The 26,774-nt window shown below is 40.3% G+C and overlaps 1 protein-coding gene across 4 annotated transcripts in view; it reads left to right on the forward strand.

The window, feature by feature from the left end:
* Nucleotides 1-3,406: 3,406 nt before the first annotated feature.
* FSTL4 (follistatin like 4) overlaps nt 3,407-26,774 on the forward strand; it is a 471,928-nt gene continuing 448,560 nt past the window's right edge. For 3 of the 4 annotated variants that reach the window (XM_030573171.1, XM_030573172.1, XM_030573173.1), the window contains exons 1-2: nt 3,845-4,159; nt 13,044-13,179. In XM_030573171.1, coding sequence (XP_030429031.1) covers nt 13,054-13,179 — 126 coding nt within the window. In that variant the 5' untranslated portion in view covers nt 3,845-4,159; nt 13,044-13,053. Of the gene's footprint in view, nt 3,445-3,844; nt 4,160-13,043; nt 13,180-26,774 lie in introns of those variants that run through there. The other variant, XM_030573170.1, reaches the window with a different exon arrangement.

A 26,774-nucleotide genomic window follows, 5' to 3' on the forward strand; every position in this document is an offset into this window, starting at 1 on the left:
TCATCACCAATGGTGATAGTGGTTTATTTCTCCCACCCCATCTCTGAAAGTCATTTTTGTTGCCAGCACATGTAAGCTGTGTGAACCAGTAAAGAGTACTTTGTGGCACATCAGAGCTTCAAAGATGACACTACATATCACACCTTTCAAAAAGTGCCACATTATCCAATGGAGATCTTTAGAATACATCTCTCTCACAGGTGTCAGTTGCTGTAGCTTAACTACAAACATTCTATTCCCAATGTAGTGTAAAGGTAAACAGGGAAAGATGTCAGCTCATTAAGTGATCAGAGGAGGAGGGCTTCTGGGGGACAGAGAAGTGTGCTAGACAGTAGTTTAAAATTAAAAAAAAATATATTAATTTTAAAAGATGGTAAAATAAATATAGAAAGGTACAAAATAATTAGTCTAAAATGTTCAGAGATGCCGAGCACCCTGGTCTGTCATGAAAATAGTAGGAACAAGGGGTGCTCACTGCCTTTGAAAAGATGATCACACATTTAGGTGCCTAAATGAGGAATTAAGCCTGAAAATATTGGCCCTTTTTCTGGGGTATGTAGCTTTCCAGATGGTAGGAAATTGTATGGTCCTGATTATTTTCAATGGTTAATGAATGAATTTGGTGCGAGTCAATTTACATGTGTGTGTTTTAAAAGGATGTTAGAGTCAGTGCTTGACTATTGTGCAGCATTGTGTTAAAGTCTCTGCTTTTCCCTGCAAAGCATGCACTTGATACACTCACTATTGCTCATATGGAAGGGCATCCATATCCTACATGGCACTTGCTCCCCTGGGCACATTGCTGTTATGTAACTACAGTCCCATCTCATTGAAATATCTGTGGATGCAGAAAGCAATATCCTGACAGAACTTACTTTCATCATTTTACTGTTTGTTTCTCACCTACACAATGAACAGTAGTTGTGTGCCAAAACCCACAGATGCTGATGGAGCTGCAAGAAACCATGGTCATCCATATGACATTCCCCAGGTCTCAAAATTCCCCTTCAGTCCCCAGAACAGCTGTTTATCTCACTATGGTTGGGGGCTCTGTGAAAAGATCATCTGTGTTGCCAGTCTCCTAGTGAACTCTGTAGAGGGGTGCCATCGGTTTCCCAGCTTGTGAGCACTGACTTCCTGTCCTAGGTCTGCTCAATTCCTATAGCAGCCCTTCAACCATTCACTACTTCTGACCCCACAGAGGGCTCCCTCCAGTGTTCCAGTTTTTGAGTTTTAGGTGAGAAACTGAAGTAGTTTGACTGTGAAATGTTGGTGCAGTGCATCATGGGAGTTATAGTTCAGGTGCCTCTTGCTCACATTCTACTCTATTGGCTTGGCCCCCTGGTCAGACTAAATCATGGATGATGCACTAGGGTTTCCCTTCTTGGTGAGAGGAGGTGCCCTATCATGGAACTTCCATGGCTCTAGTATTTCAAGGGAGATGAAGTATAGCTCAGGAGCTTGTCACATACAGGAGAATGGGAGCATGAGTTGCCCGAACAACTCACATGAGGCACTGTGGTGACACTTCAGAATAACACTTTTTTTTGTTTGTTTTCAGTTGAAAAATTGTTTTGGGGGCATTCAATTTTTCAACTTCAACATTGTCTGTGAAAAAGCAGATTTTTTTTGTGGAATTTTGTTTAGTTAAATCCAATTGTTCTGCCTGAACTATTTTGATCAATCTCAACTTGTGTGTGTATTTTTTTTTTTCCTCTTGAATCAAATGAGAGTTATAGAGAAGAGAATGAGAGACTATTTGGATGCATCCAGTGGTGGGGTAATGTGTCCAAGGTTCAGGAAAGAATTAGTCCAAGGTTTTGAGAAACTAAGATTTTCGTATTAAGTTACATGCATATGAAAAAAGGTTAGCCTGGCTTGGAGAAGATAGAGACCTGAACACCTGTGAACCTTGAAGCTGATCTAGACTTTGTATCTCTGATCCATTTCTATAGGGTCTCCACATCAGGCCCCCCAGAACCTCCATGACCAACCAATACTCTTCTGAGCCCTGTAATAGTATCTCTCCCCTCCCCCCATCTTGTGTTATCTTGAGGGATATAGGCCACTTGACTTCTCTCCCCATCTGGTGACATTTGGAAGTATAACACTTCTTCCCCTTCCTCCTCAAGCCTTTGGGAACACTTTGAAATAGTTTCTGCTGAGCACATGAAGTAGTAGTGTCATTCAGTGAAGTGACAATGCTTGTGTCAAAATGCAACAGTCCAGTTCAAGTCTGAACATTCTTGAGATGAAAATGCATCAGAACTTTCACTCCCATCCCAATAATAGTAATTGTGCCGAACTCAGCTTTTGCTGCTGTAAAACATGTAGAGTGACACATTTTTACAGCTGCTTTTCAAACTTGAGGAAGGATAATGTCAGTGTGAAATAGTCATCCCCAAATTAAACACAAACCACTTTAATAGTAACCCATTTCTGAGAGGATTTTTCAGCAGGTATGATTGTTTGCTAATACAGTTTCCATTTTTTTTTTCTTTAGGAATTAGAGCAGTTCCTTCAGCTTTCTGTCAGGGAGTCCCAGTCCTCATTAAGCAATGCAGCTGCTGGTCTTCATAATCCCACCAAGTTGGTATTCTAGCTCCTCCTGGAGATTTTAAAACCTGTTTTTGTTGTCTTTTAGTCTGTAGCAGTGTCAGTGGGGACTTAATTTGGCACCTTTCTGGATAGAGAGGAATAATGACTCTACATACAGCAGCCGGAGTCAGTGTGATTCTAAACTATGTGGAACCTAATAACCTAACATCACCTCCTTCCCTTGGGGGGTTGCCCCATCACTTAAATGAGATTTGAAAACTGAAATTCAGCGGAAGGGACATCAGCTGCAGCGAAGACAAAAGTTTCAGTCTTGTAATGCATTTCTTCCCTCAGTGTTCATTTACTTGACTCCGGCTTCTTGTCTGCCATTGTAAACCCTAACAGCGATCCTCATTATTCTGGATGAGCTATTCAAAGGCCAGAGTCCCCTACTGATCAGCTGAGTATGAGAGCAGTGACTCAGAGCCTGGGAGCTAACCTCTGCTCGCCATGCTGAAGCTATTGTCTTGAGTGATCTCTTCCGATATGAAAGCTAAAAATAAAAAGTCACCTATTGTGGTCTCAGTCGGCCTGAGTTGTTTACACCAGAGCAAAGTGGGTGTGACTGCTGTATTCTGAGTTCAATAGCTCCTTTACAAGCATTTGGCCCCGATGTAAATGGCCACAAGATGCAGGGCAATGGAAAATCGTGCCTATTGTCAATAGGCTTGTCTGAATACTATGACTTTCTGGTTGATAGGAGATGGAACTGAAACGCAAAGTGACAAATGCTACCGAAGAGGAGGTTTATTAAAAACATCTTCTATCGGCCAATCCGGGTTAGAATCAGTAATGAATTAAGCTTGACTGTACCACGAGGAGGGTGGTATCATCACCACTGTACAGGTAGGGAAACTGAGTCACAATGAGGCACAGCACCTGGGTCGAGGTCAAAGTGAACTGGAGCTAGGGAAAAGCCGCTGGTTCCTAGCCCTGCCCTTTAGTCACATTGGATGTGGGGCTGGCTCTAGCTTTACCCTGCCCGGCACAAAAACGGATTGTCACTCAGCATTCTGCTCAGAAAGTGCTGCTGACGGATCCTCTGTCTGGCCTGGGCTGCGGCTCTCCGACGCCTCCCGCCCGCCCTACCTGGCTCTCCTGGAGAGGGAGCGCCCGCTTGGCGGCGTGCGGGACTCGCTCCCAGCCCCGCTCCTGAGCCCGCACAGGTGTCAGCTATTGGGTAGAATATGCAAATGATTGGGTGACGTCAGGCAGCTCTGGTCCAAGCAGCAGAAATAGGGCAGGATTCCGCATTTACACCACCTAGCTCCTGGATTGCGACTGACACCAGCGCCAAGATTTTGTTGTGAATTTTTTTTTTCGATTTTTTTCGGTCTTTCGTTTAATCTCCATTGGTTTTTCCTCCTCCAGGCTCCAGCCGTTCATGATTTCCTTCCCTCTCCCCCACAAACGCTCCTGCAGACTTCTGTATCCTTCCTCCTCATAAGGAGATTTTTTAAAAAAACAAACACACCAAAACTCTGACATCCTTTTTCTTCTTCTTCTTCCAGCTGCTACCGGCTTTAAACTGTGCTCACTCTCTGCCACGGAAATACTACAGGTAAGTGACATGATAGTAGCCTCTGATTCCATGGGGCTGTAGGGGTAGGGGAGGGAGATGCATGGGCAGTACACCCCCGCCCCCCAGTAAGATTAATGTATCAGTGTTGTGGGGTTTTAAAACAATCTCCTGTTCCTTCCAGTGTCCAGCCACATGTAGGCTCGCGGGGGGCTTGCTGATCGCTGTGGTGTTAATTCAGAGTCACTAATGATGACTGACAGAGTTTGCAACATTAATTTAGCGGATTGTAGTCTTGGCTGCTCCGGAATGCAGCGTAAGGGCTGTGGTTGGGGGAGAAGGAGGGAGCGGCAGAAGGGAGAAGGAGGAGCAGCTTTGGAGGTGCAATACTTTAACCCCCGTGCACCGGACCCGGGACCCCGAAGCCCAGGGCAGTCTCTGGAGGTGGGGGTGCAGTCCCAGGCTTTCCATCTCTCTCCGGTTTTCCGCGGAGCATTTCCTGGCGTGCATCGTACGCTCGCAGGGTTTAGGGGAATGAGCATCAGCAGCTATGGGGGGAGAGCGATGAGCAGCCACTGTAGCATCTGACAGTTCATTTTCGCAAAAGCTGCTTATCCTGCATCTTCCTGTGGGTCCGTCCTTGCTCCTGCTCGTGTTTACAAGTTTGAATGTGTTACAAGTAACTGCAGAGGCAGCAAATCGGAGAGGAGCAGGAAACAATGTTTGAGCCTCCGATGCAAGGGGGCCGTCAAAAATAGCCAGCCCGAAAAAGAGCTGGTTCTAACCATATCCTAGAGAAACGCTCCTGCTTCGGAGTACTGTCCCCTTCTCTGGTTCCTCACTCGCTCCCTGGCTCTCCTCTGGAGCTCAGGGCGCTGGGGTTAGCAGCAAGACTTTTGGTCAGGGCCCCAGGGAGCAGGGGACGGACCAGGCGGCAGCCCGGGTGCCTTGCCGTTTGTGGAACGATACAAAATTTAATCGTGGGATCCTCTCGCCCCAAGCTAGTCGGGCTCGGAGAAAGCTGCCTGGGTCGGTTTCCCCACTGACCGCGTCTATACAGTAGTTATGGGGAGACACTGAAAGCCAGCAGCACTTCCACCGATGGAACTGCGTTCTCAGATAACGTGCTGGTACATTTTCCCAACTCCAAGAGCTATCCTAGCCCCCTTCCTCTTCCGTTTTGGGGGCTGATCAAGGAGCTAAGAAATCTTTGCCATATACATCCAGTTCTCCCCCTCGCCCCATAACAATCTAGCCTCCTGCACACATTTACACACACAACTAACTCAGTACCCTCTAATCCACTCTCTCTGGAGTTACTCGTTAGTGGACTCCTGAAATTATTGGAGGGTGGGGTTTTGTGTGTGTGTGTGAGATTTGTTCCCCCTTCCCGTCCACACCACTCTCCCTCCTCCTTTTTTTTCCTTTTTGGCAGGGGTTTTGGTTTCAGACGCAGTTTTGCTTTTGAGATAATCAGCAGTACTTTAAGGCAAGGAGTTGGCTTAATTATGGAAAAATGGGAAGCCGGAGGCAGGTTGAATCTCACAGCACTGAACTGTATAGAAGGCATAGGAGAGAAATCTTCCCTGGGCTTCCGAAAGAGAGAGAGAGAGAGTGTGTGTGATTTATTTACCTAGTTTGGAAATATTTCTCCTATTTTTTAAAAGGCCACGACGCTCACTTAAAAATGCAGCTTAAAGCTGCTCATTGCCTCCCTGGTTATTAAATGAGATCAGGCTCTTTTTGGGGGCGGTGGGGAGAACCGTTTAGCGTTTGTGTGATGATTTAGTTCATCGAGCTCTTTAGGGTCGTGTCTCCAAATGTCACTTGGCAGGCGGGGGGACTGGCGGGAGGGACTCCTGGGTTGGTCTGAAGTATTTCCCATCTCATCCAGGCTGCAGCGCAAAAGAAACACGAGCCACTTCCCAGGCTCGGATTCTCTTTAAAACTCTCCTTTGCTGAGCAGGAATCCAGGCAGGCTGCGTTTCGTTTGGGTTTGCAAACGGAACACGGGAGTGTGAGCTTTTTCCAGTCCCTGCAAACGTTCATGGGCGAAATAGTTGAACGACCCCTGATCTCTCTGGACGCCTCTGGAGCGTCACGAAATCGATCCGATGGTGTTAGGGACGGACGGGCTGAAGGGAAAACACAGCCGCCCTTTGAAAGGCTGTTCCGAGGAAAGGAGCTGTCCGCCGGCTGCGGTCCTGGCATTTTCCCTTAAAGCTGCAGCGGCGTCTTTTCCCGGTCTTCGGCCCCTAGGTGTCGCCTCGGTGGTGGTTCTACCTTTTACCACCGTAAGAAAATGATTTAAAAAAAAAATCATTGGAATTTACCAAAATCCACCCGTGCCAGTTGAAGAATTTGTGACAAGCCAGTCTCTCCTGCCCCTCTCCCCCTCCACATTTGCTACACGGGATTCAGCTCTTTATTCCAACCGGGAATAGAAGGGTAGAAAACAATCATCACAGCGTAGTGTAGATGGAGATTTGCCCCATATCTCGAAAGAGACACTGCTCCCTACCAAACTAAGGGGGATATTGATGTTTATCTTCAGAGAAGCTAGGAGGTTGAACACGGAGACATGCATACACGTCAAGTTTTCCCCTTTCCATAAATGTAATTAGTACTGGGAATGGCTGGTTGACTGTGTGTGTGTGTGTGTGTGTGTAATTTGCCTGTGTGTGTATTTACAAACCTGTTATCTTCCTAGACATCTGGGTTATTTAGATCATGGTAGCACCCAAAGTGTGCTAGGTGTTTTCCAAACAGAGTCAGACCCCAGTCTCTGCCCTGAAAAGCATGCAACTTGGAAAGGTAAATGGGAGTAACAGAAAAGCACAACCACCCCCACAAAAAAAACCCCTTAGGGTAGAGAAAACAGTAGTTACCTGCTAGTCTGTGTTTGTGTTTAAAGTTAAACATACTCGGTTTTAGCTCTTTCAAGCTCTCCCTTTGTGACAGTGAGTGAATTTTTATAGATAGTTAAACTGATAAATGGTAGAGCAAGGGTCCAGACCCCCAGTTTGAGAACCCCTCAAGGTGTCACAAGGTTATTACATGGCAGGTCACGTGCTGTCAGCCTCCACCCCAAGCCCCGCTTTGCCTCCAGCATTTAAAATAGTGTTAAATATACGAAGAAGTGTTTTGAAGTTATAAGGGGGGTTGCGCTCAGAGGCTGCTATGTGAAAAGGGTCACCAGAACAGCAATTTGAGAACCATTGTGGTAGAGGAACCAACCAGCGTGAGAAGTCTTTTGGTTAAAAGTTTAGATTTTTTTTTTAATTATGACTGGATCAAATGTGGTCACCCAACTAAAAAGAGATCACCAATCTTGAATCAACACAGCTGGTCAATGAGAAGCAATACTGCTAAAGTTAACTCTCAGGAACTTTCTTAAACCTTGGGCCATAGTCTATTGCTGTTGCCCTTAACCAAGGTCAACGTCTGTGTAATGCAGCATACAAAGAGAAGAGGGATTGGGGCTACTTTCCCACCCAAAATAACAGTAGAATTGTACATCACTTCTTCAGCTGAGGATGACCATGAATGCAAAGATCACAGGTTCAAGATGTACCACCACTTACCCTGCAACTGACATTGAAGAATGCTCAGTTAATAAAATATCTGGCTCCTCTCCCACCTCGCCCTATTAAAAGTCTTATTTATGGATTGTGCAAACAGCTTTCCAGTATTATTGATATTTAACTAGTCAGTCGTGTGGATAATGAAGTAATATTGTGGAAAAACACTTTCCTGAGCATAACCACAAAGCAAACCATGGGAATAACCTTGTGGAAAGATCACATAGAGGTGATGCAAACAGAAGGTCCATTCCTGCAAGGTACTGAGGGACTCCTGAATGTCCTTCACTCCTGTTTATGTCAAAAGGACTTGAGGGTCTTAGAATATCTCCAATAGCGTGTAGTACCTTGCAAGAATGAGCTTTAGACAGCCATCAGAACAGCTCTCAACAAAGTATTCAGCTGTTGTTTAAAATCTGTACAAATGCTCCCTATCTTAAATAGGATGTGTGTCACAATTTTACATATTGCACTTGGTACCATGTAGGCATCTCATTCATCAAAATTGAAGTATTAATCAGAGATAGTGTAGATAATTAATTGGAAATGTAATTTAATGTCATTATGGTTTGCTGAAAGGTTACCTTAGAATGATTTTTCATGACTACTTTCTTAGATTTAGTAGCATTTTACAAAAATGCTGGGTATCAAAATGATTTTACAGGTCACAGAAATACTCACTAATTATATAATAAATCAAACTTGAATCTTGCACTGAAGGTTCTAAGGGCCAGATTCTCAGCTGGTGTAAATGGATCCAAATTGTGACACCTAATGATTTGACCCTAACATTTTCTCTTATAACAAGTCATCATTTTAGGAAGCTAAGAGAGAACTTTTTCTTTCTAATGTAGGTTTGGCTGAAAAAAGATTAGTATCTTACACTAGTTCTCATCTTTCTATATCTTTAGAATGAGACTAGCTTAAAAACTTGAAAACGGCTGCATTAAGGAAGTCATTCTTAAGCTCTTATTTGTATTATAGCAGCACATCTGGGACCCTGTCGTGATGCAGGGGCCCAATTGTGCCAGGCACTGTCCAAATAAGGGATTCTTTATAATAACTAGAGTGGTTTTTCTTTTAATTATGGCAGGTTTCTGCCAACCTTTTATGCATTGTAAGTACTCATGGGATGAAGCACTACTGTCCAGGAGTAAACATTTTTAAAATCTTGCTCAGTGTGGAGGAAGGAACCCTGAGATATGTTTATATAGGTTTCATATTGCATCTTCAACTAAAATTATTAGGGCCAAACTTATCCCAGATGTAATTGTACTGTAGCTAGTACAGATACATCAAGCATGAATGTGGCCCCCCAAAATTCATCCATTCTTAAAACAAAATCAGATTTACTGTGACGTTAGAGTTTAATTTTAAATGATCTAATATATTGGAATCACTTTTCCCTTGTTTGCACATGGGTTGTGAAGAATAGGTGTGTGACCGATTTTTTTTTTTTTTTTTTTCTGAGCTCTCGAGATTTCTAGAGTTCAGCCAAGCACTTTGTTCAGTAGTTGCTCTTTTTATACGGATCATCTTGCCTAGGCAAGTCCAGACTGAGACACTTACATGGAGAAGTACAACCCATGTGGGTTTATGTTTTATATATTTGTATCCCACATTAGGAGAAAAAAACTGGAGGCCCATCACCAGTGATGGGCCTGATCCAAAGCCCATTGCAATCAATGGATGTCTTTCTCCTGAATTCAGTGAACTCTGGATCATCATTTATTTTAAATTTCATTGAGCATCATTATACAGCCATTTAAGATGCAGAATCTGGCCCTTAATTCTCAAATCCTGCAAGGAGCAGAGTCCCTCTCATTTAACTATCTCAACCCTGAACTGCAGTAACTCTATTCAAGACAATGCTGCTGAGCTCGTCCAAGGATTTGGTCCTAATTAAATTCCTTGCATCTGGGGCTCATGACAAAATGGGAATTTTTGCTCAATTAAGGATGACAGAACTTGGCCCATGTTTGTATTTCTGGCATCTGAATGAACTGACTCAGAGAACACACAGATCTATACTGTGTATTAATATAAATGTCAGTATTATGAGTAAAACTAATTAAAATATTGCCAGGCAGTGTTGCTATAAATTGAACTGAGAAAGATACAAGTTGTTCAAATCACATTAAAATACATTGGTGTTATTGGAAGGCAATTGTTGTGCTGGTAGTTTTAATGTTGTATGCGACTATTATCTTTCCTAATCTGAACAATTTAACATCATGTTTCCGTGCAGTTAGTTACTAATTCTAACTGGGCACGGCTAGTTCTTATAATTCCACAGCTCAAACTTCAAACTGCAGATACATCAGAAATCTCCAGAATTGCAAAATGAAATTGTTCAATTTGTTGTGATTGTATCAACAAATGATACAAAATGCCTCTCTAAAAACATAAGGAATAGGACTGCAGTGCCAGAGTGGTTTATAATATAATATATTTATAGCTTATTGATAGAGTGGCTTTGGTTTATTACACATTTATTTATGGCTCTAATAGCATTACATCTGAGAGTTTTTCTAATTAAAATTTAGAAAGCCTAATAAATTCCAATTTCACCCTGATCTCTTTCAACTGATGGTGTTTAGAACAGCATTGAGGAGTAGTGAGGACTTAAGTGCGCTGATGAGTGTGCAGAACAACTGTTATTGGTGTTTGTTTTATTAACAGTACACATTCAGGCTGGCAAAATATCTAGGACCAAATTCTGCCCTGGTGTAAATGGGCATAAGCTTTGAAATCCATAATGTTAGATCAGGACCAGATACAGTCCTTTACTTGTTTCACAACACTTTTGTATCACTGACTTGCTGTCTTACAAGGGCCCTATTTACCCTGCTGTAACTCTATTGACTTCAATTTACCCCCGGGCTTAATTTGATGACTGCCATATAACTTGATAATATACAATGTTCAGTACTACCATAACCAGTATGCTTGCATCTTTCTATAGAATCTAGTCTAGCTTTCCCCAAAACACAATATTTCAGGGTTGTGTGTGGGTTTCCCCCCCACCCCATGCAAAACAAGGAATAACTGGCAGTTTCACCTCATCATGCTTTGAGGAGACACTGTTGGTTTTTTTAAATTCTTTTTATTTTTATTTTATTTGAATTAAAGGTTGGAACAAAACCAAACTCAGGAAACTGGGGGAACATGCATCATCCCCAGTCAAGCCCAACCTGAAAACCAGGCAAACAGTAATGCCACCCTGGACTGTTTACCTTTTTGCCTGGGGTCCCCTGTTCAGACCTAGAAATTGCTCCTTTTAAGGGGCAGACACCTTTTGGGAGTCCCTGGCAGTGCACTGCCAATTAAATAATGCTGCTCAAGTGTTAGGAGGAAGCCTGAGGGGTAGGAGGTGGGAAGGGTTCCAAAGCCAACTCCGAGGCACGTGCCTGGAGAGGCTGGTGCAGTGTGAAAATAGAACTGCTGCCACTTCACAGTCCACCAGATGGAATGATTTTGGAGGATCTGCTGTGAGGAAATCTTGGAAGGGTTGTCTCTCCTTCCTGGGATACTGACACAGGATGAAGTGATCTGAGCCATAGCTTGATAAATAATCTCATAAGCTCTCTTTAAGAAGTAGAACTCTTTATTAACTTAATGTATTTCACATGTATCTTCACTAAGACCCGGATCCTGCAAGTAGATTGACTCCCTATACCAATGAAGAGTCCTAGGGCTGGTCTACATTACAGGGGAAAATCGATCTTAGATATGCAACTTCAGCTACGTGAATAACATAGCTGAAGTTGAAGTATCTACGATCGAATTACTCACCGTCCTCACGGCACGGGATCGATGTCTGCGGCTCCCTCTGTCGATTCCGCAACTCCCTTCGGGTTGGTGGAGTTACGGAATCGATATAAGCGCGTTTGGGGATCGATATATCACGTCTAGATGCGACGTGATGTATTGATCCCCGAGCAATCGATTGCTATCCGCTGATACTGTGGGTAGTGAAGACGTACCCCTAGTGAAACCACTGGGGGGTCCACACAGGAGCTAGGGTCTTCCTCTGCAAACTAATTGGTTCAATTCTTGTGCAGATGGGAAAGTGCCACTTCTTGTATCTCCAATATCACTTTCTGCAGTTTCCTAGGCTTTTCTTAGTGCCTCCTCCATCCATTGAGCAAATAGACACCTCTGTGTTTTTAAAAATCTGGACCTACGTCTTTAAGGCTCTCAAGGCAATTCCACCCCTTTTCTTCACTATATTATAAACTTTGTTGTTCTATGTGTGATGGTTGGACCCCACCTCCCCAATCGAGGATGCCAGATATGAATTGCACAAACTGGGTTTTGGAATAAACTAAAAAGTTTTCTTAACTATAAAAGGTAGATTTTAAGTGATTATAAGGGATAACAAACAGAACAAAGCAGATTACTGAGCATGTAAAACAAAACACACAAACTAGGCTTAATACACTCAGGAAATATAGTGAGAAATTACATTTTGTAACCTAAGTGTTTTTTTAGGCAAGTTGAAAAGTTTCTGTAGCTTAGATTTCCAGTTATTTCTCTTTACAGACTAGACTCCTGCCTTCATCTGGACTTAGCTCTTGCCTTTCCCTCAGTTCAGTTCCTTTGAATCTTCAGGTACTTTCAGCAGTCTTTCTGCCTTGGGCAGGAAGGCAATTGAGAAGAGACCTGTTTGCCTAACTCCCTAGCCTTAAATAGAATTTACATAAAGTGGGAAGTCTTTGTTTCCAGTGGGGAAAGTACTAGCAGTGTCCAAGGTGGTACTTTTTACCAGGCAACATTATCACCTGACCTTGCAGTATCAAAGCAACCATGAAAACAATTGTATTTGCAATGTCCACAGGAAGGAACTCCTGGAAGATGGGGGATCCTCTTCTTTGAAGACTCATTGTTTTTTTCCTAATGGGTCATTAAGGCTGATTGCTTACTGTCTGGTGGGCATCTCCAAGTGTAACCACAGTTGTAATTGTTATATAGTCAACATTCCTAACTCCAGATGCCGAAATGATACATGCATCCAAATTGGATAATCACATTCAGTAAATCATAACCTGGGGTCTCTTTTCTACCACCCTCTTCTGCCATGCTATCTTTTCTAGGTCTCCTTCATTCAGTTGTACATCAAATAACTAAAATAAAGGTGTACCCATAGGAACTTCTTATTCCATTACGTACACCATGTGAGTGTAAATAGTTCCAAGTAATTTTTAAATGTATAGGTGCCATAAATTAGCTGAACTTTCAGCTGAACTACTGAATCTGCAAGCTGCGATGGGGGGGGTGTTTGTTTTTGTTTCTGTCATTTTTTTCACATGATGGTTTGATATTTGTCATCTTGTTCTCAACAGACTTGAAAAAATGAAATCAAGAAGCTTTTGGTCACGTCTGGTGTTGCTTGAGGTTTTCCTATCCGTCACTTGGGGGTGGATGGAATCGGACAGGATCAGAAGGTTTTATGCGGATGCAGGGAGGTTGCAACAAAAGGTACTGTGAATCAGCTCTTCATTTCATATTCTCTCTAATGCTGCTTTCAGCTTTTTCAATGTGGTATGGGAAAAGCGGCGAGGGTCACGTTGTGAAGATAAATACTTGCTGAGGGGGACAATGGAAACGCTAACGGTGAGCTATATGCTCGATAAAACAGAAGGCTTCACTTCTCCCCACTTGTTGTTTCTTTTATTAGTATATTACAGTAGTGCTCAAAGTCACCAAGTGTCATACAAACACACATGAAGACCTTGTCCCTTCCCCAAAGAGTTTACAGTCAAGTTCTCAATCCTCCAGCTCATTTTTGTGTTGGTGAAACTCTGTACCCATATGAAACCAGTTGCAGGATTTGGGTCTAAAAATGTATTTGTATAAGTAGTAATAGTCAATATTTCGCCACTATACATGGACAGTCACCTGAGGATCTAAAATCTTAGAAACTGGTATTCTCATTTTACAAAAGGGGACGCTAATCCACAGTTATTTTCAAGTGGTTTGCCGAGATCCTCCTTTAGAACCTTCCCACATTTCATTAGATTCCCCAAACCTGAGGCTTGTGATGTAATATGGGAAAATGGAAAGGATTTCTAAAGGTATAGTAGTTCATCATTGCTTACTAAGACTGCATACAGTCAACAGAGTAACTTTATAGTGGGTTATTTGATCACAAGTCATGACTTCTCATTCATGATCATATAATTGCAATGCAATCTTAAACCTACAGGTGCTAGGCTTCTGGGAACTGTGCAAGTAACTGAATCTGTGTTTTTTCATGGCTGAAGTTAAAATGCTGGCTTTCTTTGTAATGATTAAACAGAGACTCTCTATAAACTCTGAATAGCATTCTGCATCAGTATTTCAAGATAAAAATATTCAGACTGTGTCCTTATCAGTGTTCTTGATGTGAATTTGTTCATAATAGGTATGTAAATGTCTAGTAAGCTCATTTTTTAAATTTTATTTTTAAATGAGGCCCAGACCAAACTTGTGGGAAGAACAAGAACATTACAGAACATTTTTTAAAAGTACAATGAGAATGATGAAACTTTTATTTTATTATATTTTTGACTTCCTATTTATCATGAATTTTCTAACAATTTGCCTTGTTTTCAGAATGAGTGACTTTTTTTAAAATTGGCAGACTCTTGAAGCCGTTGTTTAATGGCATACTTGAGGCATGTTAATTGTTTATATCTCAGATTCTGGACCAAATATTAGCCATTAAAAGTATTTTTATGAAGGAACAGCCACCAAGGCGTTTTTATATTTAAGAATGTTTGTTGGTTTTTCTCTGTGTGCACTCAGGTTCATCTCTCAATAAGATGGTTTACATGATGTTTCTCAAAATATATTATAAGTACTGTACACTTATTATTCACTGCTGGATCACTTCAAAAAATCAATTCTGACCAAACTGGTGATGACATTGCAAAGGTTGGCACTCTGTGTCTCATGCTCACAGGCACTCTTTCTGTGATTTTTAGAGCAACAAAAACCTGTTACTGCTTTCAGCTCTCCTGCCTCTACCCCAACTCCCCGCATCGTTCCATCTATTTTTCTGCTTTCGAGCCCTGTGCAAGATACTAGTGCTTGTAAATTAAATTAATTTAGCATGTGTGCTTTAAGATCCACTCTCATGTCTTTTGTTTCAAATTGCTTTTGCTTTCTTTTTAAAGTTAACGAATGGTATCTTGCATGCTTTTTGGATTTTAAAAACTGTTGTGCCATTCTTCATGAAGTACGTCCTTATTTGAAATTTGACTTTCTAAAAGAATGTTACTCCTAGGAGTGAAATTCATTAATCAAATGATTTAGTATAATCATTTTTATATTTTTATATTAAAATACTTGAAAGACATTCATTCATTTGATCTTGCTCTAAAACTATAAAGTTATTACACCAATTACTTAATTTGGCTTGGGGTGAAAAGATCTAAGCTCCTGATGTATTTGTTCAAAGATCTGTAAAAGATTTATAAGAAGTGTGAATATTATTAAAATATGGAAATATTTTTATGTACAAAGGCTGTAGTTGAAATAGCTTCAAGGGGTATAACATTTATAAATGCAGATTAAATAAAAAAGTAACGGCACAGAAGGCTTGTTCAACAAGCAATACTGTTTGTACAGTGAGGAATAGAATACCAATGGGAATTTGAAAACAAATTACATGCAACTCTATTCCAGACAGTCAGTGGCATTGTGAAATAGCTCTTTTAGTTTCTTTCAGAATAAATGCATTTCACCCTTTCAGAAAGTACAGTTTGTTCATGCCACTGTTTATCACAACAAAAACTGTTCAGGAAGTTCCTTATCTCTCTTGGCTGTATTTAACTTGTGTTTTATTTCCTATCCTATAACATCAGCAACTTTACTGTTCTAGAAATGGAAAACTTGTAGTTTCTCACAGTTCCTGGATTTAGAACCCGTGACAGTCTGTTGCTTTGTCATGGTGGTGGTTTGTTCATAAGAAATGTTTATTAATGATCAAACAAATGGTTTCTGATTTTTATATAATTGCTGTAATTCTACTAGAAGACATTCTAACCATGGAATGATAAATGGCAAAATTCCTAAGCTGTAACTAACTAAAATTACATTTTAAAGTTAATTTTCTTAGAATAAGAAAAGGGCTATTTCACAGGTCAAATGATCTCAAGTTAATTTTGTAGAGAGTTTAGTTCAAAATATATCAAAACAAGGGTAAGGGACCCAGTAACGGTCCCCCACCTTTGCAAGTGTTTGCTCATAGGCGCTGGTTTACTGAATCAAAAATGTATTGCTTAATTTATGTTCAAATTCCTAAATCTATTTCTTACTGGTCTATAGTAGAACTTGTGTTTGTGCTCTGAATTTGTAAAGCACAAGCAAGATTTGTGGCTATAGACTGCGCCCTACATGTATTCACCCTTATGTCCAAGAAATCTAAATCTATATTATCATGGCAGTGAGTGTTTTCCTGATGCTCAACAAACTCTCTCCTTAAAAGTATTCTTGATAAAATAAAATCATATTTCTTCTTTGAGTAGTACTTTAATTAGAATAGGAACAATATACACACACATTTATTGGGTCTAAGTGCCTATGGCTGCATAATGAATAAAAACTAATACCACAACTTATTTTAAAAACACATTATTATTATTATTATTATTATTTTATTATTATTTATTAAGCACCAGCTGAGTGCTCAGCAATGTACACAATCCAGTGAGTCACAATTCTTCAGAAGCGCCGTCTTTAATAGCCTGATTCTACAAAGTGTCTAGAAGCTCTTGCAAGGTTCTGGGTACCCTCTACTACCATGAACTTCCATCGGAGTTTAGAGAATTCACTTTCCCTACATGGAATCAAAAAGAGTCAACACGGCCACGACACAGAAGCAAAATACACAGAGTCTTTTAGAGGAAGTTTCTCTCTTCGAACACTTACTAAAAGAGTTTAGGAGGGGTGGGTTTTTTGGAGGAAGTAAGACTTAAACATTGGACAACATTCTGGAACCCCAGAAGCTGGGAAAATCCCTAATAGTTGCTCTTCTACCCCATTGAAATAAAAAGGCAACTGTCTGAAATCCACATAACTAAGAAAATTATAATGTCTTCAGTTTCAGTCTCAAGTAAGGCTGTCCAGAAGACCATTCCATTTCACACACAGTTTTGAGGTTTCAAAATTTGTTTTTGTTCCAATGTGGGGAAAAACCAAGACATTTTAAAAAACTGCATAGATATCCCCATAAGACATTGATACCCTAGAACAGCACAGTTCTATCACTGCTCCAAATCAAGCAGAGCAGGGACTAGAACGTGGGTTTCCCACATTCTCTGTGGATGTCCTGATTATTGGGCCATTGACTATTCTGGTCTTTCTTGTTCCGACCCAGAATTCCATCCTGGATCTGAGAAACATTTTAATCAAAACAGGTATGTTTTACCATGAAACATTAAGGTTTTTGGTGATATGACCTTTTTTGAGAGAGAAATATTTGTCAACATTTTTTTTTTCTTTTAACCAGCTCTAGTCACAAGGAAGCTGCTGACAAATTCTGTCATGTTAATGGGGAGATATTACTAAAAAATAAACATTGAACAACTGAGCTCTTAACATTTTAGGTTGTTTTCACATACAGCAAAAATGGTGAGTGATTTAAGATTAAATCATAATATATGGAGTTTAAACATTTGCAGGCTTAAAAACACACACTCAATCTGGGATGTTATGAAGCTTCAGTGTGAAATCTCAAGCCTATTGTAATTAGAGAGTTTTGCTATTGACTTCAATGGGGACAGGATTTCATCTTAAATTTTTCAGCATCCCAAAATAACAACCACTTTCCAAGTTCTAACATTCCTTAGAGGCTGCAAATCACATCTGAGCCAACGTGTAACATCTTTGAAATTTGGCTTATCTAAGAATGGGAATGTAATTGTTGTTGTCTTTGGTGGTACAATATTCTCTACACTGCTTTAGCTGCTGAGGTCTTGATGATGTGATTTAGTTCAGAATGCCAGAAAAGGCTACAACTTTATTGAGATGAAAAATGGAAGGAAGTATATTTTTCCGCTCTAAACTAGTTCAGTGTTGAGACACCACCTTAAATTATCTATCCAGAAAAGCCATTCAGGCTCCTGTTGCCAGAACGATATGCCACAAATGCTGCTAAAGCTAGGTTTAGCTGGCTTCCCCCTGTTGCTTTAGATGCTAGCCAGCCCTACAGACAGATCCAAAGACGATTAAACATCAGAACTAGTAATGGGTCCAGGAGGTATCTTTCAGCTTTGGATTGTCCTTAAACTAGAGCTTGAGTATGGGACTGATCAGGGCTAACACTATGGTTTGTTACCTTGAATGATGGAAATATCACTAGATTGGATAATGTGAGTTGTCCGCCATCTTGCGCTGAAATCTTGCAAGAACAACTATTTCAGGATACATTAGTCAAACCCAAACTGGAACAAGAAAATAGGCTTATTTTTAAAATCAAACCCAGAACAAAAGTCGTATGGGGAGTTTAGTACCCCAAGACTCCAGTAAAAGCCTGCCCAGAAATTTTGAAGGGGTTTGGAAGCCAATGGGACTACTCACATGAGTAAGTCAGTCCCGGCAAGATCAGCACCTATGTCTGTAAATTATAGTTTTCCCAGTGGGTCAAAAAAACACCCAGTATTCCCACCATCAATGTAGGGTTTTTAAAAGGGAAGAGCTATGTCTTAGCATTAAATGTAGATGTTGCTCCAAGAGGTGAGTTAAGTGAAAGTAATTATGACAGTGAAAGGCAGGTTTTATAAACATTGCTAATGTGTGATACGAAAAGTTTTTTGCCATATTCCTTCAAGTAATGGCCAGACATCTTCCCTCTGATCTGTGGTGCTGACAAGATTATCACTGCATCTCTTTACTGACTATTCTACATGCAGAATTTCCATCTGCTAATGGGAGTTCATCAAACAAAAGAACATGCATCACTGCATATCAAATGGAAATGTTGTATTATGTTTTGTGGTACATTGCTGGCAAATAGCCCTGGACAATATTATCATCTTTTGTCAATGTAAAAATGGAAAATATTCTTGTACCATTACAGGTATTGCTTGTGGCGTTTTGTTTAATGGATAAAGGAAATATTTAAATACATTGATTGCTCATAATGTCTAGTGATTAGCATAGAAGATTTATTGACAGGACTACTGGGTTCTGTTCTTATGCCGCTGAATGGCTGTGACACCTTGGGGAAGTCATTTAACCTTTTTGGCTTACTTTTGCCCCATCTGTAAAATGCAAAGTACTTTGAGCTACTCATATGAAAGCCACTGAGAGCAAATAATGACATGCTGTTGGTGATGATGAATAATCCCTCAGGTAAAATTTACCTTGGTGCAGAGGACTCATAAGGCTCTAAACACCATTTACGCTATGTGTAATAATGTAAGTGAACTGAAAAGTCTCAAGCAGACTGTAGTGATTTTCCCCCATCGCCCATACTGCTAGATTCTGATACTGTTGCTCATAGTGAGGAATACCTTACACAATCAGTGATTCCACTGAAATGCATGAGTTTAACTGTGGAGTAAGATGCTACTCAATGTGAATGAGGGATTAGAGTGTGGACATAATAATTAAGTTTAAAGCTGTAAATAAAAGGAAGCGGCAATCTATCATATAAGGAATCCAGCTTCCTTGATCACCCGTATGGATGGCTTTTACAATGCTTGGATCACCTTGTGTCCTGGATAGCTATTTATTTACATAGCTAGAGAATATAACTGCCGTTCATAGCTATTCTGCCATTTAAACTGAGGCATTAGAGAAAACATTTCATACTCATAAACAGAACTGCCATACATCTTAAAGGATTCCATGATTTTCTCTTTGCTGCCATTTTGCAGACATCAGTTTACCAGAGCACCAATCATTTGTCTTATTTATTTACGTACTGTTTGCATGGCATCTGAGTCACTTAAAATTTCAGAAGGCAACAAATGTCACATTAGTTTTCATCACAACCATATGTAGTTATATGTGCACACCAGACTTCGATGATGCAAGTAGGCAGAATGAATTGTCCACCTGGAACCTACATTGCACTCATAATGGTTTTTGCCTCAGGTCATGTCTAGGAGTCTCAATTGCTTGTGCTGGAGATTTCAAATTACCTATAGGGTCTAAAGATCATTGTGCCTGCTCTTTCAGATGAAGATCCTAGCTTGCTATTTTAAACAACATAGAGGCCTATTTCACTTTTTGTGAGATCCTTCCAGTGTTTCAAAATCCAATGAGTATTGCACTGTTATGGCCGAGTGTAATTCACCCCTCTGTAGAGGACCAAAAGTAAAGGGAGAAATTATCCCAAAATGAACTGAAGGTAGTACATAGATCCATGCTGGCTCTCTTAAAAAGGCTGACATTCACCTACACGCATTTCCTTTTTATAGTATAAAAAATGTTAACATTTAATTTCTTACATATGAGTGACAAAAACAGAACTATTTTCATTTAAATGTAAATCTTTGAATAAATAGCTCCCACTGTGTGTTCTTTACAAGATGTGTTTTTGGAGCAGATTTTATATATATCAAAACCCCAGCCAATCAGAAAACCAAAACAAACCCCAACAACCAAACCCTACTCTAAAACAGAATAATAGACATTAGGGTTTTTAATATTAAAATTGTAGTGCATTAAATTTATCATCACTAGCTGCAAGATGGTCCCTTCTATTCGCTTGCACTGGTTCAAAATACAAAACAGTAACACTTATGTTTTTTGGCTATTGAGCCTTTCCAAGGCTCTGGTTTTAATGAATTAGAGGAATTTGTTGCCAATTAATTGTTTACTGGTATCATTCGTAAACTTCAATTGTGTCTGCAAAAAAAGTGGCAAAGACATTTTGAACGTTGGTTTTGTATTTATATATTACAATTAACACACGATCTTGTCATCACTTATTTCAGGGCCCAAATTCAAAAAAGACACACCCAAATGAATGCCATTTGCTGAAGATTTAGATTGGATCCTATTGGCAAAGCTAACCTGATCAGTACTGTGTTTATATATGTTGCCACCATCCTGATGTGGCATGGTCATGAGAAGCTGGCAATTGTATGTGAAATTCAGCATAGTCCAATATGACACCAGCCTGTGTTAAGTGATGTATTTATTGCTTTCATCTCCATGAAGAGCCTGATCTTGCCAAGAACCTTCAGCACCCGCTGAATTTTATTGTTACTCTGGAGTCTCCTTATAAAAGATAAGGAGCTGCTGACAGAGTGTTCTCTATGAGGATCCCATGACAACTTCCTCACCTGGGTCCCAAACAGCTCTAGTTTTGTGACCTTAAGCTATGCTGCAAAAGCTTATCTAATGATAGTGTTTTTGGAGAGAGGTGAGGATATGTTCCCAAAATGACACTGGGTGGGTGTAGCTAGCTGGCCTGGTTGAGTTGCCATTCTTGTCTGAATATTTGCTTTTTAAAGCTGCTAGGGGTAGTATTACATTGTAACAGTCAGGCCACTTAGAGTCTTTTGTTATAGACTTTTTATTATTTAAATCAAAATAAAATTATAATGGTGAGCTTGAGATCATAATCTGGACCAGTAGATTTACAAAAGGGATGAAGGGTGACCCACTATCTCAGAGGTTGGAGAGCCAGGTTCTGCTCTTGTTGACTTCAGTGGGAGTGTTCAGCACCTCTGAAAATTGAAGGCCCATTTGTCACAAGTTGGACACCCATAAAGTGAGGTGCCAAAAATTAGTGGACACTTGAAAAATGTAGGATTTATCTCTTTGCCTCAGATTCCTTATCGAAGAAGTAGAAAGTATGCTTCCTGCATCACCGAAGATTTGAGGAGTAAATCAGTTGATACTTGTTAGGTACTTTGAGGTCAAGGAATAGATAGCACATAAAACCTGTGGACACTTGTGAAAATGTAGGCCAAAGTGAATCTAACTCAAGTCTTTTGAATCTTGGTCTTGTGGCATAACCACAAGAAATATCAAGACCTCCGTTGTGTGTGTAAGAGAGGGAAAATAGCTTGCTTGTGGAATTTCTGAAATTGCATTTTTGTAACCTACAAAACCAGACCCAGATTGTTTGTTTGTTTGTTTGTTATGTTAACCATATAGGAAAAATAAAGTCAGTAGAAATGTTCAGATGCTTTTCAACAGTGTTTGGTGCAGTGTCAGGTGTACGAATAGAAGAGCCTAATCTGGTCTTCATTAGTGCCAGATAAGGAGTATAAACATATTTCTAGACTAGGATAAAAGGATTTTTGCTTATAAGAGTATGTTAGTATGTTTTAACTAACCCATTCTAAACCTCTAATGTAGACAGTGCTGGTGAAAGAAGACCAAGTTCCTCCTTCAATTTCCATACAAGTAGCTAGCTATCCCATTCTTAAGAACAACTTACCTTGTTTTTACAGTTTTAGAATATGCTAGTTAAATTCTTTTTTACATTACACAAGGGAAAGGCTCTGTATTGAGCTAGCTGGCATTTTTCAGCCAAAAAATATGAGAATTATTTTGCAGGAAGATGTCACTTTTTTAATTTTTTTTAATTATTTTAATAGGAAGTTTCAAGTCTAAATTAAAATTTTCAAATTGAATTTTTGTTTTTTTCCCCTCCTTGTTTGGGTTTTCAGTTAAACATTTGTTTTCCTCCATCTTCATATCCCCCCCCACCCCCGCGAAGGAAAACAAAGATGAAAATTCAGTTTGATACTAACATTTTAATCTCATTTTGTCACCACCTTTGTGTCAGAACATTTTAATTTGAATTTTGTGTTTTTGAAATTCTATGTGGAGGAGAAGGAACCAGGTTTTATGGCTAGCTCTACTTCTAAGCATTGAGAAATTCTTTATAGCAGAGGACGTGGCGGGGGGGGGGGGGAATTGATCCTATAGGAGGAACAGCTAAATTCTGAATGAAAAAAGTGAACGTATACCCTGTGTGTACGTGTGCACATAAAGTATGTACAATAGGGTGAGTGTGCTTTTCATTCCAGGTTTGCATCTTCATCCCTTGGATCCATTTTATGTTTTGTTTCTTCCTTTACTTTGAGTCTCAGAAATACACAACTGAATTTACATTGGAGTGTTTTTCAATGCATTCACTTGTGTTCCCTCATCCAAACAGTTTTTTCCTTATCTTTAACTTCAGTTCAGGAAACTCCAGTAGGTAGCTCAGAATGCTTTCCACTCACTTCTGAAGTGGGGGTGGATAATCTAATCTTTCTCAGCTGTAGGTAAGAAGCTTTCTAGGTACTCCATGGATTTTGTTTGTGTTTGTTTGTTTGCTTCAGCTCTGAAGATTTGTTGATAAAGGCTTTCTCCATTGTTCAGCACATGAGCTTAAAGTAGAACCGGCATAATGTATCATTCATTTTTTCAGGCAGCAGTAGACCTAACAGCTTGTCATTTACATTAAGAATTAATATCAGTAATGCACTCTCTGTCATGCATATGTCATGCTCTTTTTTTTGTTGCAGGTAACTTGATGAAAACCTTTAGCAAGGGAATGAGAGAATCAGACTTGATTTTAAACAAAATGGGCAAGATTTCTCTCGTTTTACTGCTCATTCAGCGTTAATTGGGCATAATCAAGCCTATGTTTCTGGTGGAGCAGTTCAAGTATAATTTTTTTTTTTTATTGTGGACCCTGCTTTTTCATACTGTTATCTTCAGTGAATTGTACCAGTGCTCACTTGAGATAATCCTAATAATTAAAACAATTATGTTGTACTAAGTATTTGGAGATGGCAAGCAAACTTCTGCTCTCAATTCTGCTCAGCAAGTCTGGACTATGTCTGCAGATCAGGTAGTTACGTATCAAAGTTCTGTGAACTCTCTCCTTCCTCCCTCAAAACCAAACACCTACAGAGCCTGATATACTAATACAGCCTGCAGAGCATTTGTATGGGTGGAAAGGTAGAAAATGCAAATATTCAATTGCTTGAAACAAGACAATGGTTTCATCTTCCCCTTATTTATCACTTCTCAATTTATATTGACAATGCACAGAACCGAAACTATTGAAGTCAATGGAAATGAGCAAAGTCAACAGTAAAGTCGATGCGATACATGCTCAGTTGGTGCATATCAAGTATTCTTGTGGATCTAAAATCAAGTTGTAATACTGGAGTTGCCTTGTTTCTATTTATTTTTGATAACACGTGCAGACCGTTGCAATGTCTAAGTGTTCTGTCCACGCAGAATGTTGCAATGTTCAGTCCACTAGGGGCGTTTGTTGATAGCAACTTGGACCTCCAACTGAATACAGGAACGTGGCTGTATTGCAGCTGCATTAGAAATTGCTTGGATTCTAATGACCCTGAACGTTTGTAATATTAATGCTCTAACTAAAGTCGCTATCTTTTGGATGCTCTTGCCCCGTGCTGAGCAGCAGCACAAACTGACGTTGGCAGAAATTGAATGTTGATTAGTTCCAGTAGTGTCATAGTCAAGTGGCTGTGAAAAATCACATCTGGGTTGGAAAATGCAGGTAGATTCTTATAGGAGAGTTTAAAATGAGATTAAAATGTATGTTGAAAATGAAATTCCTCTCACTTATCTAGTTCAGGCAGTTATGTGATGGAGGAGTACACTTTCTGATATTCCTGTTGATAAACCATTTAACCTTAGCAGGTGAAACGGTGCCTGTTTATTTCTGAAATGTAAAGTCTATGTCCATAGCATATTTATGGAAACGTGTGAAAGGGATGGGGAAATCTCCCATTAGTGTATCAAGATTTTTGTATCATCAAGAAGAAGAGCTTTAGATGAGAAAGGAACTGTAAAAATGCAGATGTATCCTAACGCAAGCTTCCAATGAGCTTTCCAGTGATGGTGTAGAGATTTATTGAGCTATACCTGGGTTTATTATCTGAATTCTAGAAACAGTAGCGAGTAAAATCTGAGATGCAGCAGTTATCTCAATTAGATACCGTATGGTGAACAGATGACACTATATGATTTGAGCCATCAAAGCTTCTCTGAATGCTTATACCAGAAAGGGCAAATTTTAAATTACCCTAACTTCTATGCTAAAATGCAGCTTCCTCAAACAATAGTGAATATTTTTTTTCCCCCAGCCAGGCTCAAAAGATAGTGAGGGAATGTTTTGTGCTTCATTAGCATCTTTCATGAAATATGGTAAGTCACAGGCACTGACTTTTAGCTTTCCCTGGGAGTGCTCCACCCCAGCTTGGCCCCAAGGCCCCACTCTTACTTCGTCCCTTCCTCCAAGGCTCCACCCTCACTGCACCTCACTCTGCCCTCTCCCCCTAGCACTCTCTGCCCACCACTAAACAGCTGATCGGTGGTGGGCAGGAGGCACTGGGGGCGGGGGGAGAGTGGGAGGAACTGGTTGGTGGGGTCCACCAAACAGCTGGTTGGTGAGTGGCTGCTGGTGGGTGCTGAACACCCACTATTTTTTTCCCCATTGGCGCCCCAGCCCCAGAGCACCCAAGGAGTTGGTGCCTCTGCAGTAAATTTGTAACTGTAAACAATAAAAATCCTAAAGTTTTAAACCAAAGTTACAAATTAAAGTTACACAAACGTTGCAAAGCCAACCAGCTGTAGGCAATCGACTGAAACGTCAGGGCTCTACGAGGCCTTTCAGGTCTCTTGCTTGTGATAGGGTAGTGCAAAGCCATACTGCTTTGTAGAAGATCCAGGAGGTATTTTGCCTCCTAGAGCTCTTCCTAGCATAAGCCTGGAGCATTGCTGCTGTGCCCGGTGTGCACACCTATCCTTGCACCATTCCCATCCTAGTGCACCCATACAACCTCTAATGTTGTTGTCCTTTCTCTGAAGAAGCTTGGAAATACAACTTAGCTTCATGGAAAAAGAGGATGGCATGGAGAGATGCATGCAGAGAATATGGCCCATTATATATTTCAGGGTTGGGATAATGCAGGAGATCGGCTTTGGAAGCTGCAGTTCAAAACAGCTAGAGTAAGCAATCTACTCCTATGAAAGAGGCATCTGTGTTGTTCAGTTTTTAGAAACTTTGTTTTTTAAAGGAGCTTCTAGATGTAAAATGCACTGAAAAGATGACTGCTTATTGTCTGCTGTTTAGGATCAAAGCCATCAGATATGGCACCAATGCTGAATTTATCCCTGTATCATGTTGAGTTAAAATGAACTGTGTAGGAGGAGTGTGCGGCTCAAAATCTTGTCTCTCTCACCAACAGAAATTGGTCCAATAAAAGAGATCACCTCACCCACCTTGTCCCCCAGGACTGTCACAGAAAACAGTACACATTTCAATAGGTTGTTCCTGTGAGCAAAAGCTTATAGGAGTAATAGTGTTATTTGCTTTTGTCTGTGTAGCAAAATTATTGCTGTCAGCAGGAATGTTTTATAGCACTGAGAAAAGTGTCCATTAGTGTAATGCTCCTGAATAGCAACAGGCGGTTCTGACACATTGTTTTCAATGTGCTTCCATCAAAACAGTGCCAGTTCTAAAAATAAAAATGCCATCCAACAAAATCCAATTGAAAAAACAAACTCAGTCACTCTTCTGAGGTTCCAGACCAAATCAAAGCAGGTTTTCATTTTAAACATTTAATTTAAATAAAATAAACTTTAAAATGGGGGAAGGTGTAAAAGGACAAACACATCCAGCCAAATTTTCAAGAATGGCCACTGATTTATTTTTGAGTGCCTCAGTTTCTGGGTCTCAAATGGGAGAAATCTGTGATCTGACTATATTTTCAGCGCTTCAGAGAACCTGCATCTACCATTGAAATCAGTGATATTTGTGTGTGCTCAGCATCAAACCTTATATTCTAAGAATATGTCCACTGCAGGCACAAATACACCTCCTACCCCACAAAGACAAACTAATAAACAAAAAAAACCCAACAACCCAGTATTCTTAACTCAGGTTGAAATAGCTGTGACGACAATGCAACTTGGATTTTAATTTGGGTTAGCAGTTCAATTTAAACCCAAGTTAAAACTCAAGATGCATTGTCTTCACTTCTGTTTTAACCTGATTTGGCTCACCGTGAGATAAGAACACTTCCTGTCCCCCCCCCCCCCCCCATGTAAATATGCCCTCAGAGTGAAGTTCTGCCCCAACTGACTTCACT

The sequence above is a fragment of the Gopherus evgoodei genome, chromosome 8, assembly GCF_007399415.2.
Source record: "Gopherus evgoodei ecotype Sinaloan lineage chromosome 8, rGopEvg1_v1.p, whole genome shotgun sequence".
Taxonomy (NCBI): Eukaryota; Metazoa; Chordata; order Testudines; family Testudinidae; genus Gopherus; species Gopherus evgoodei.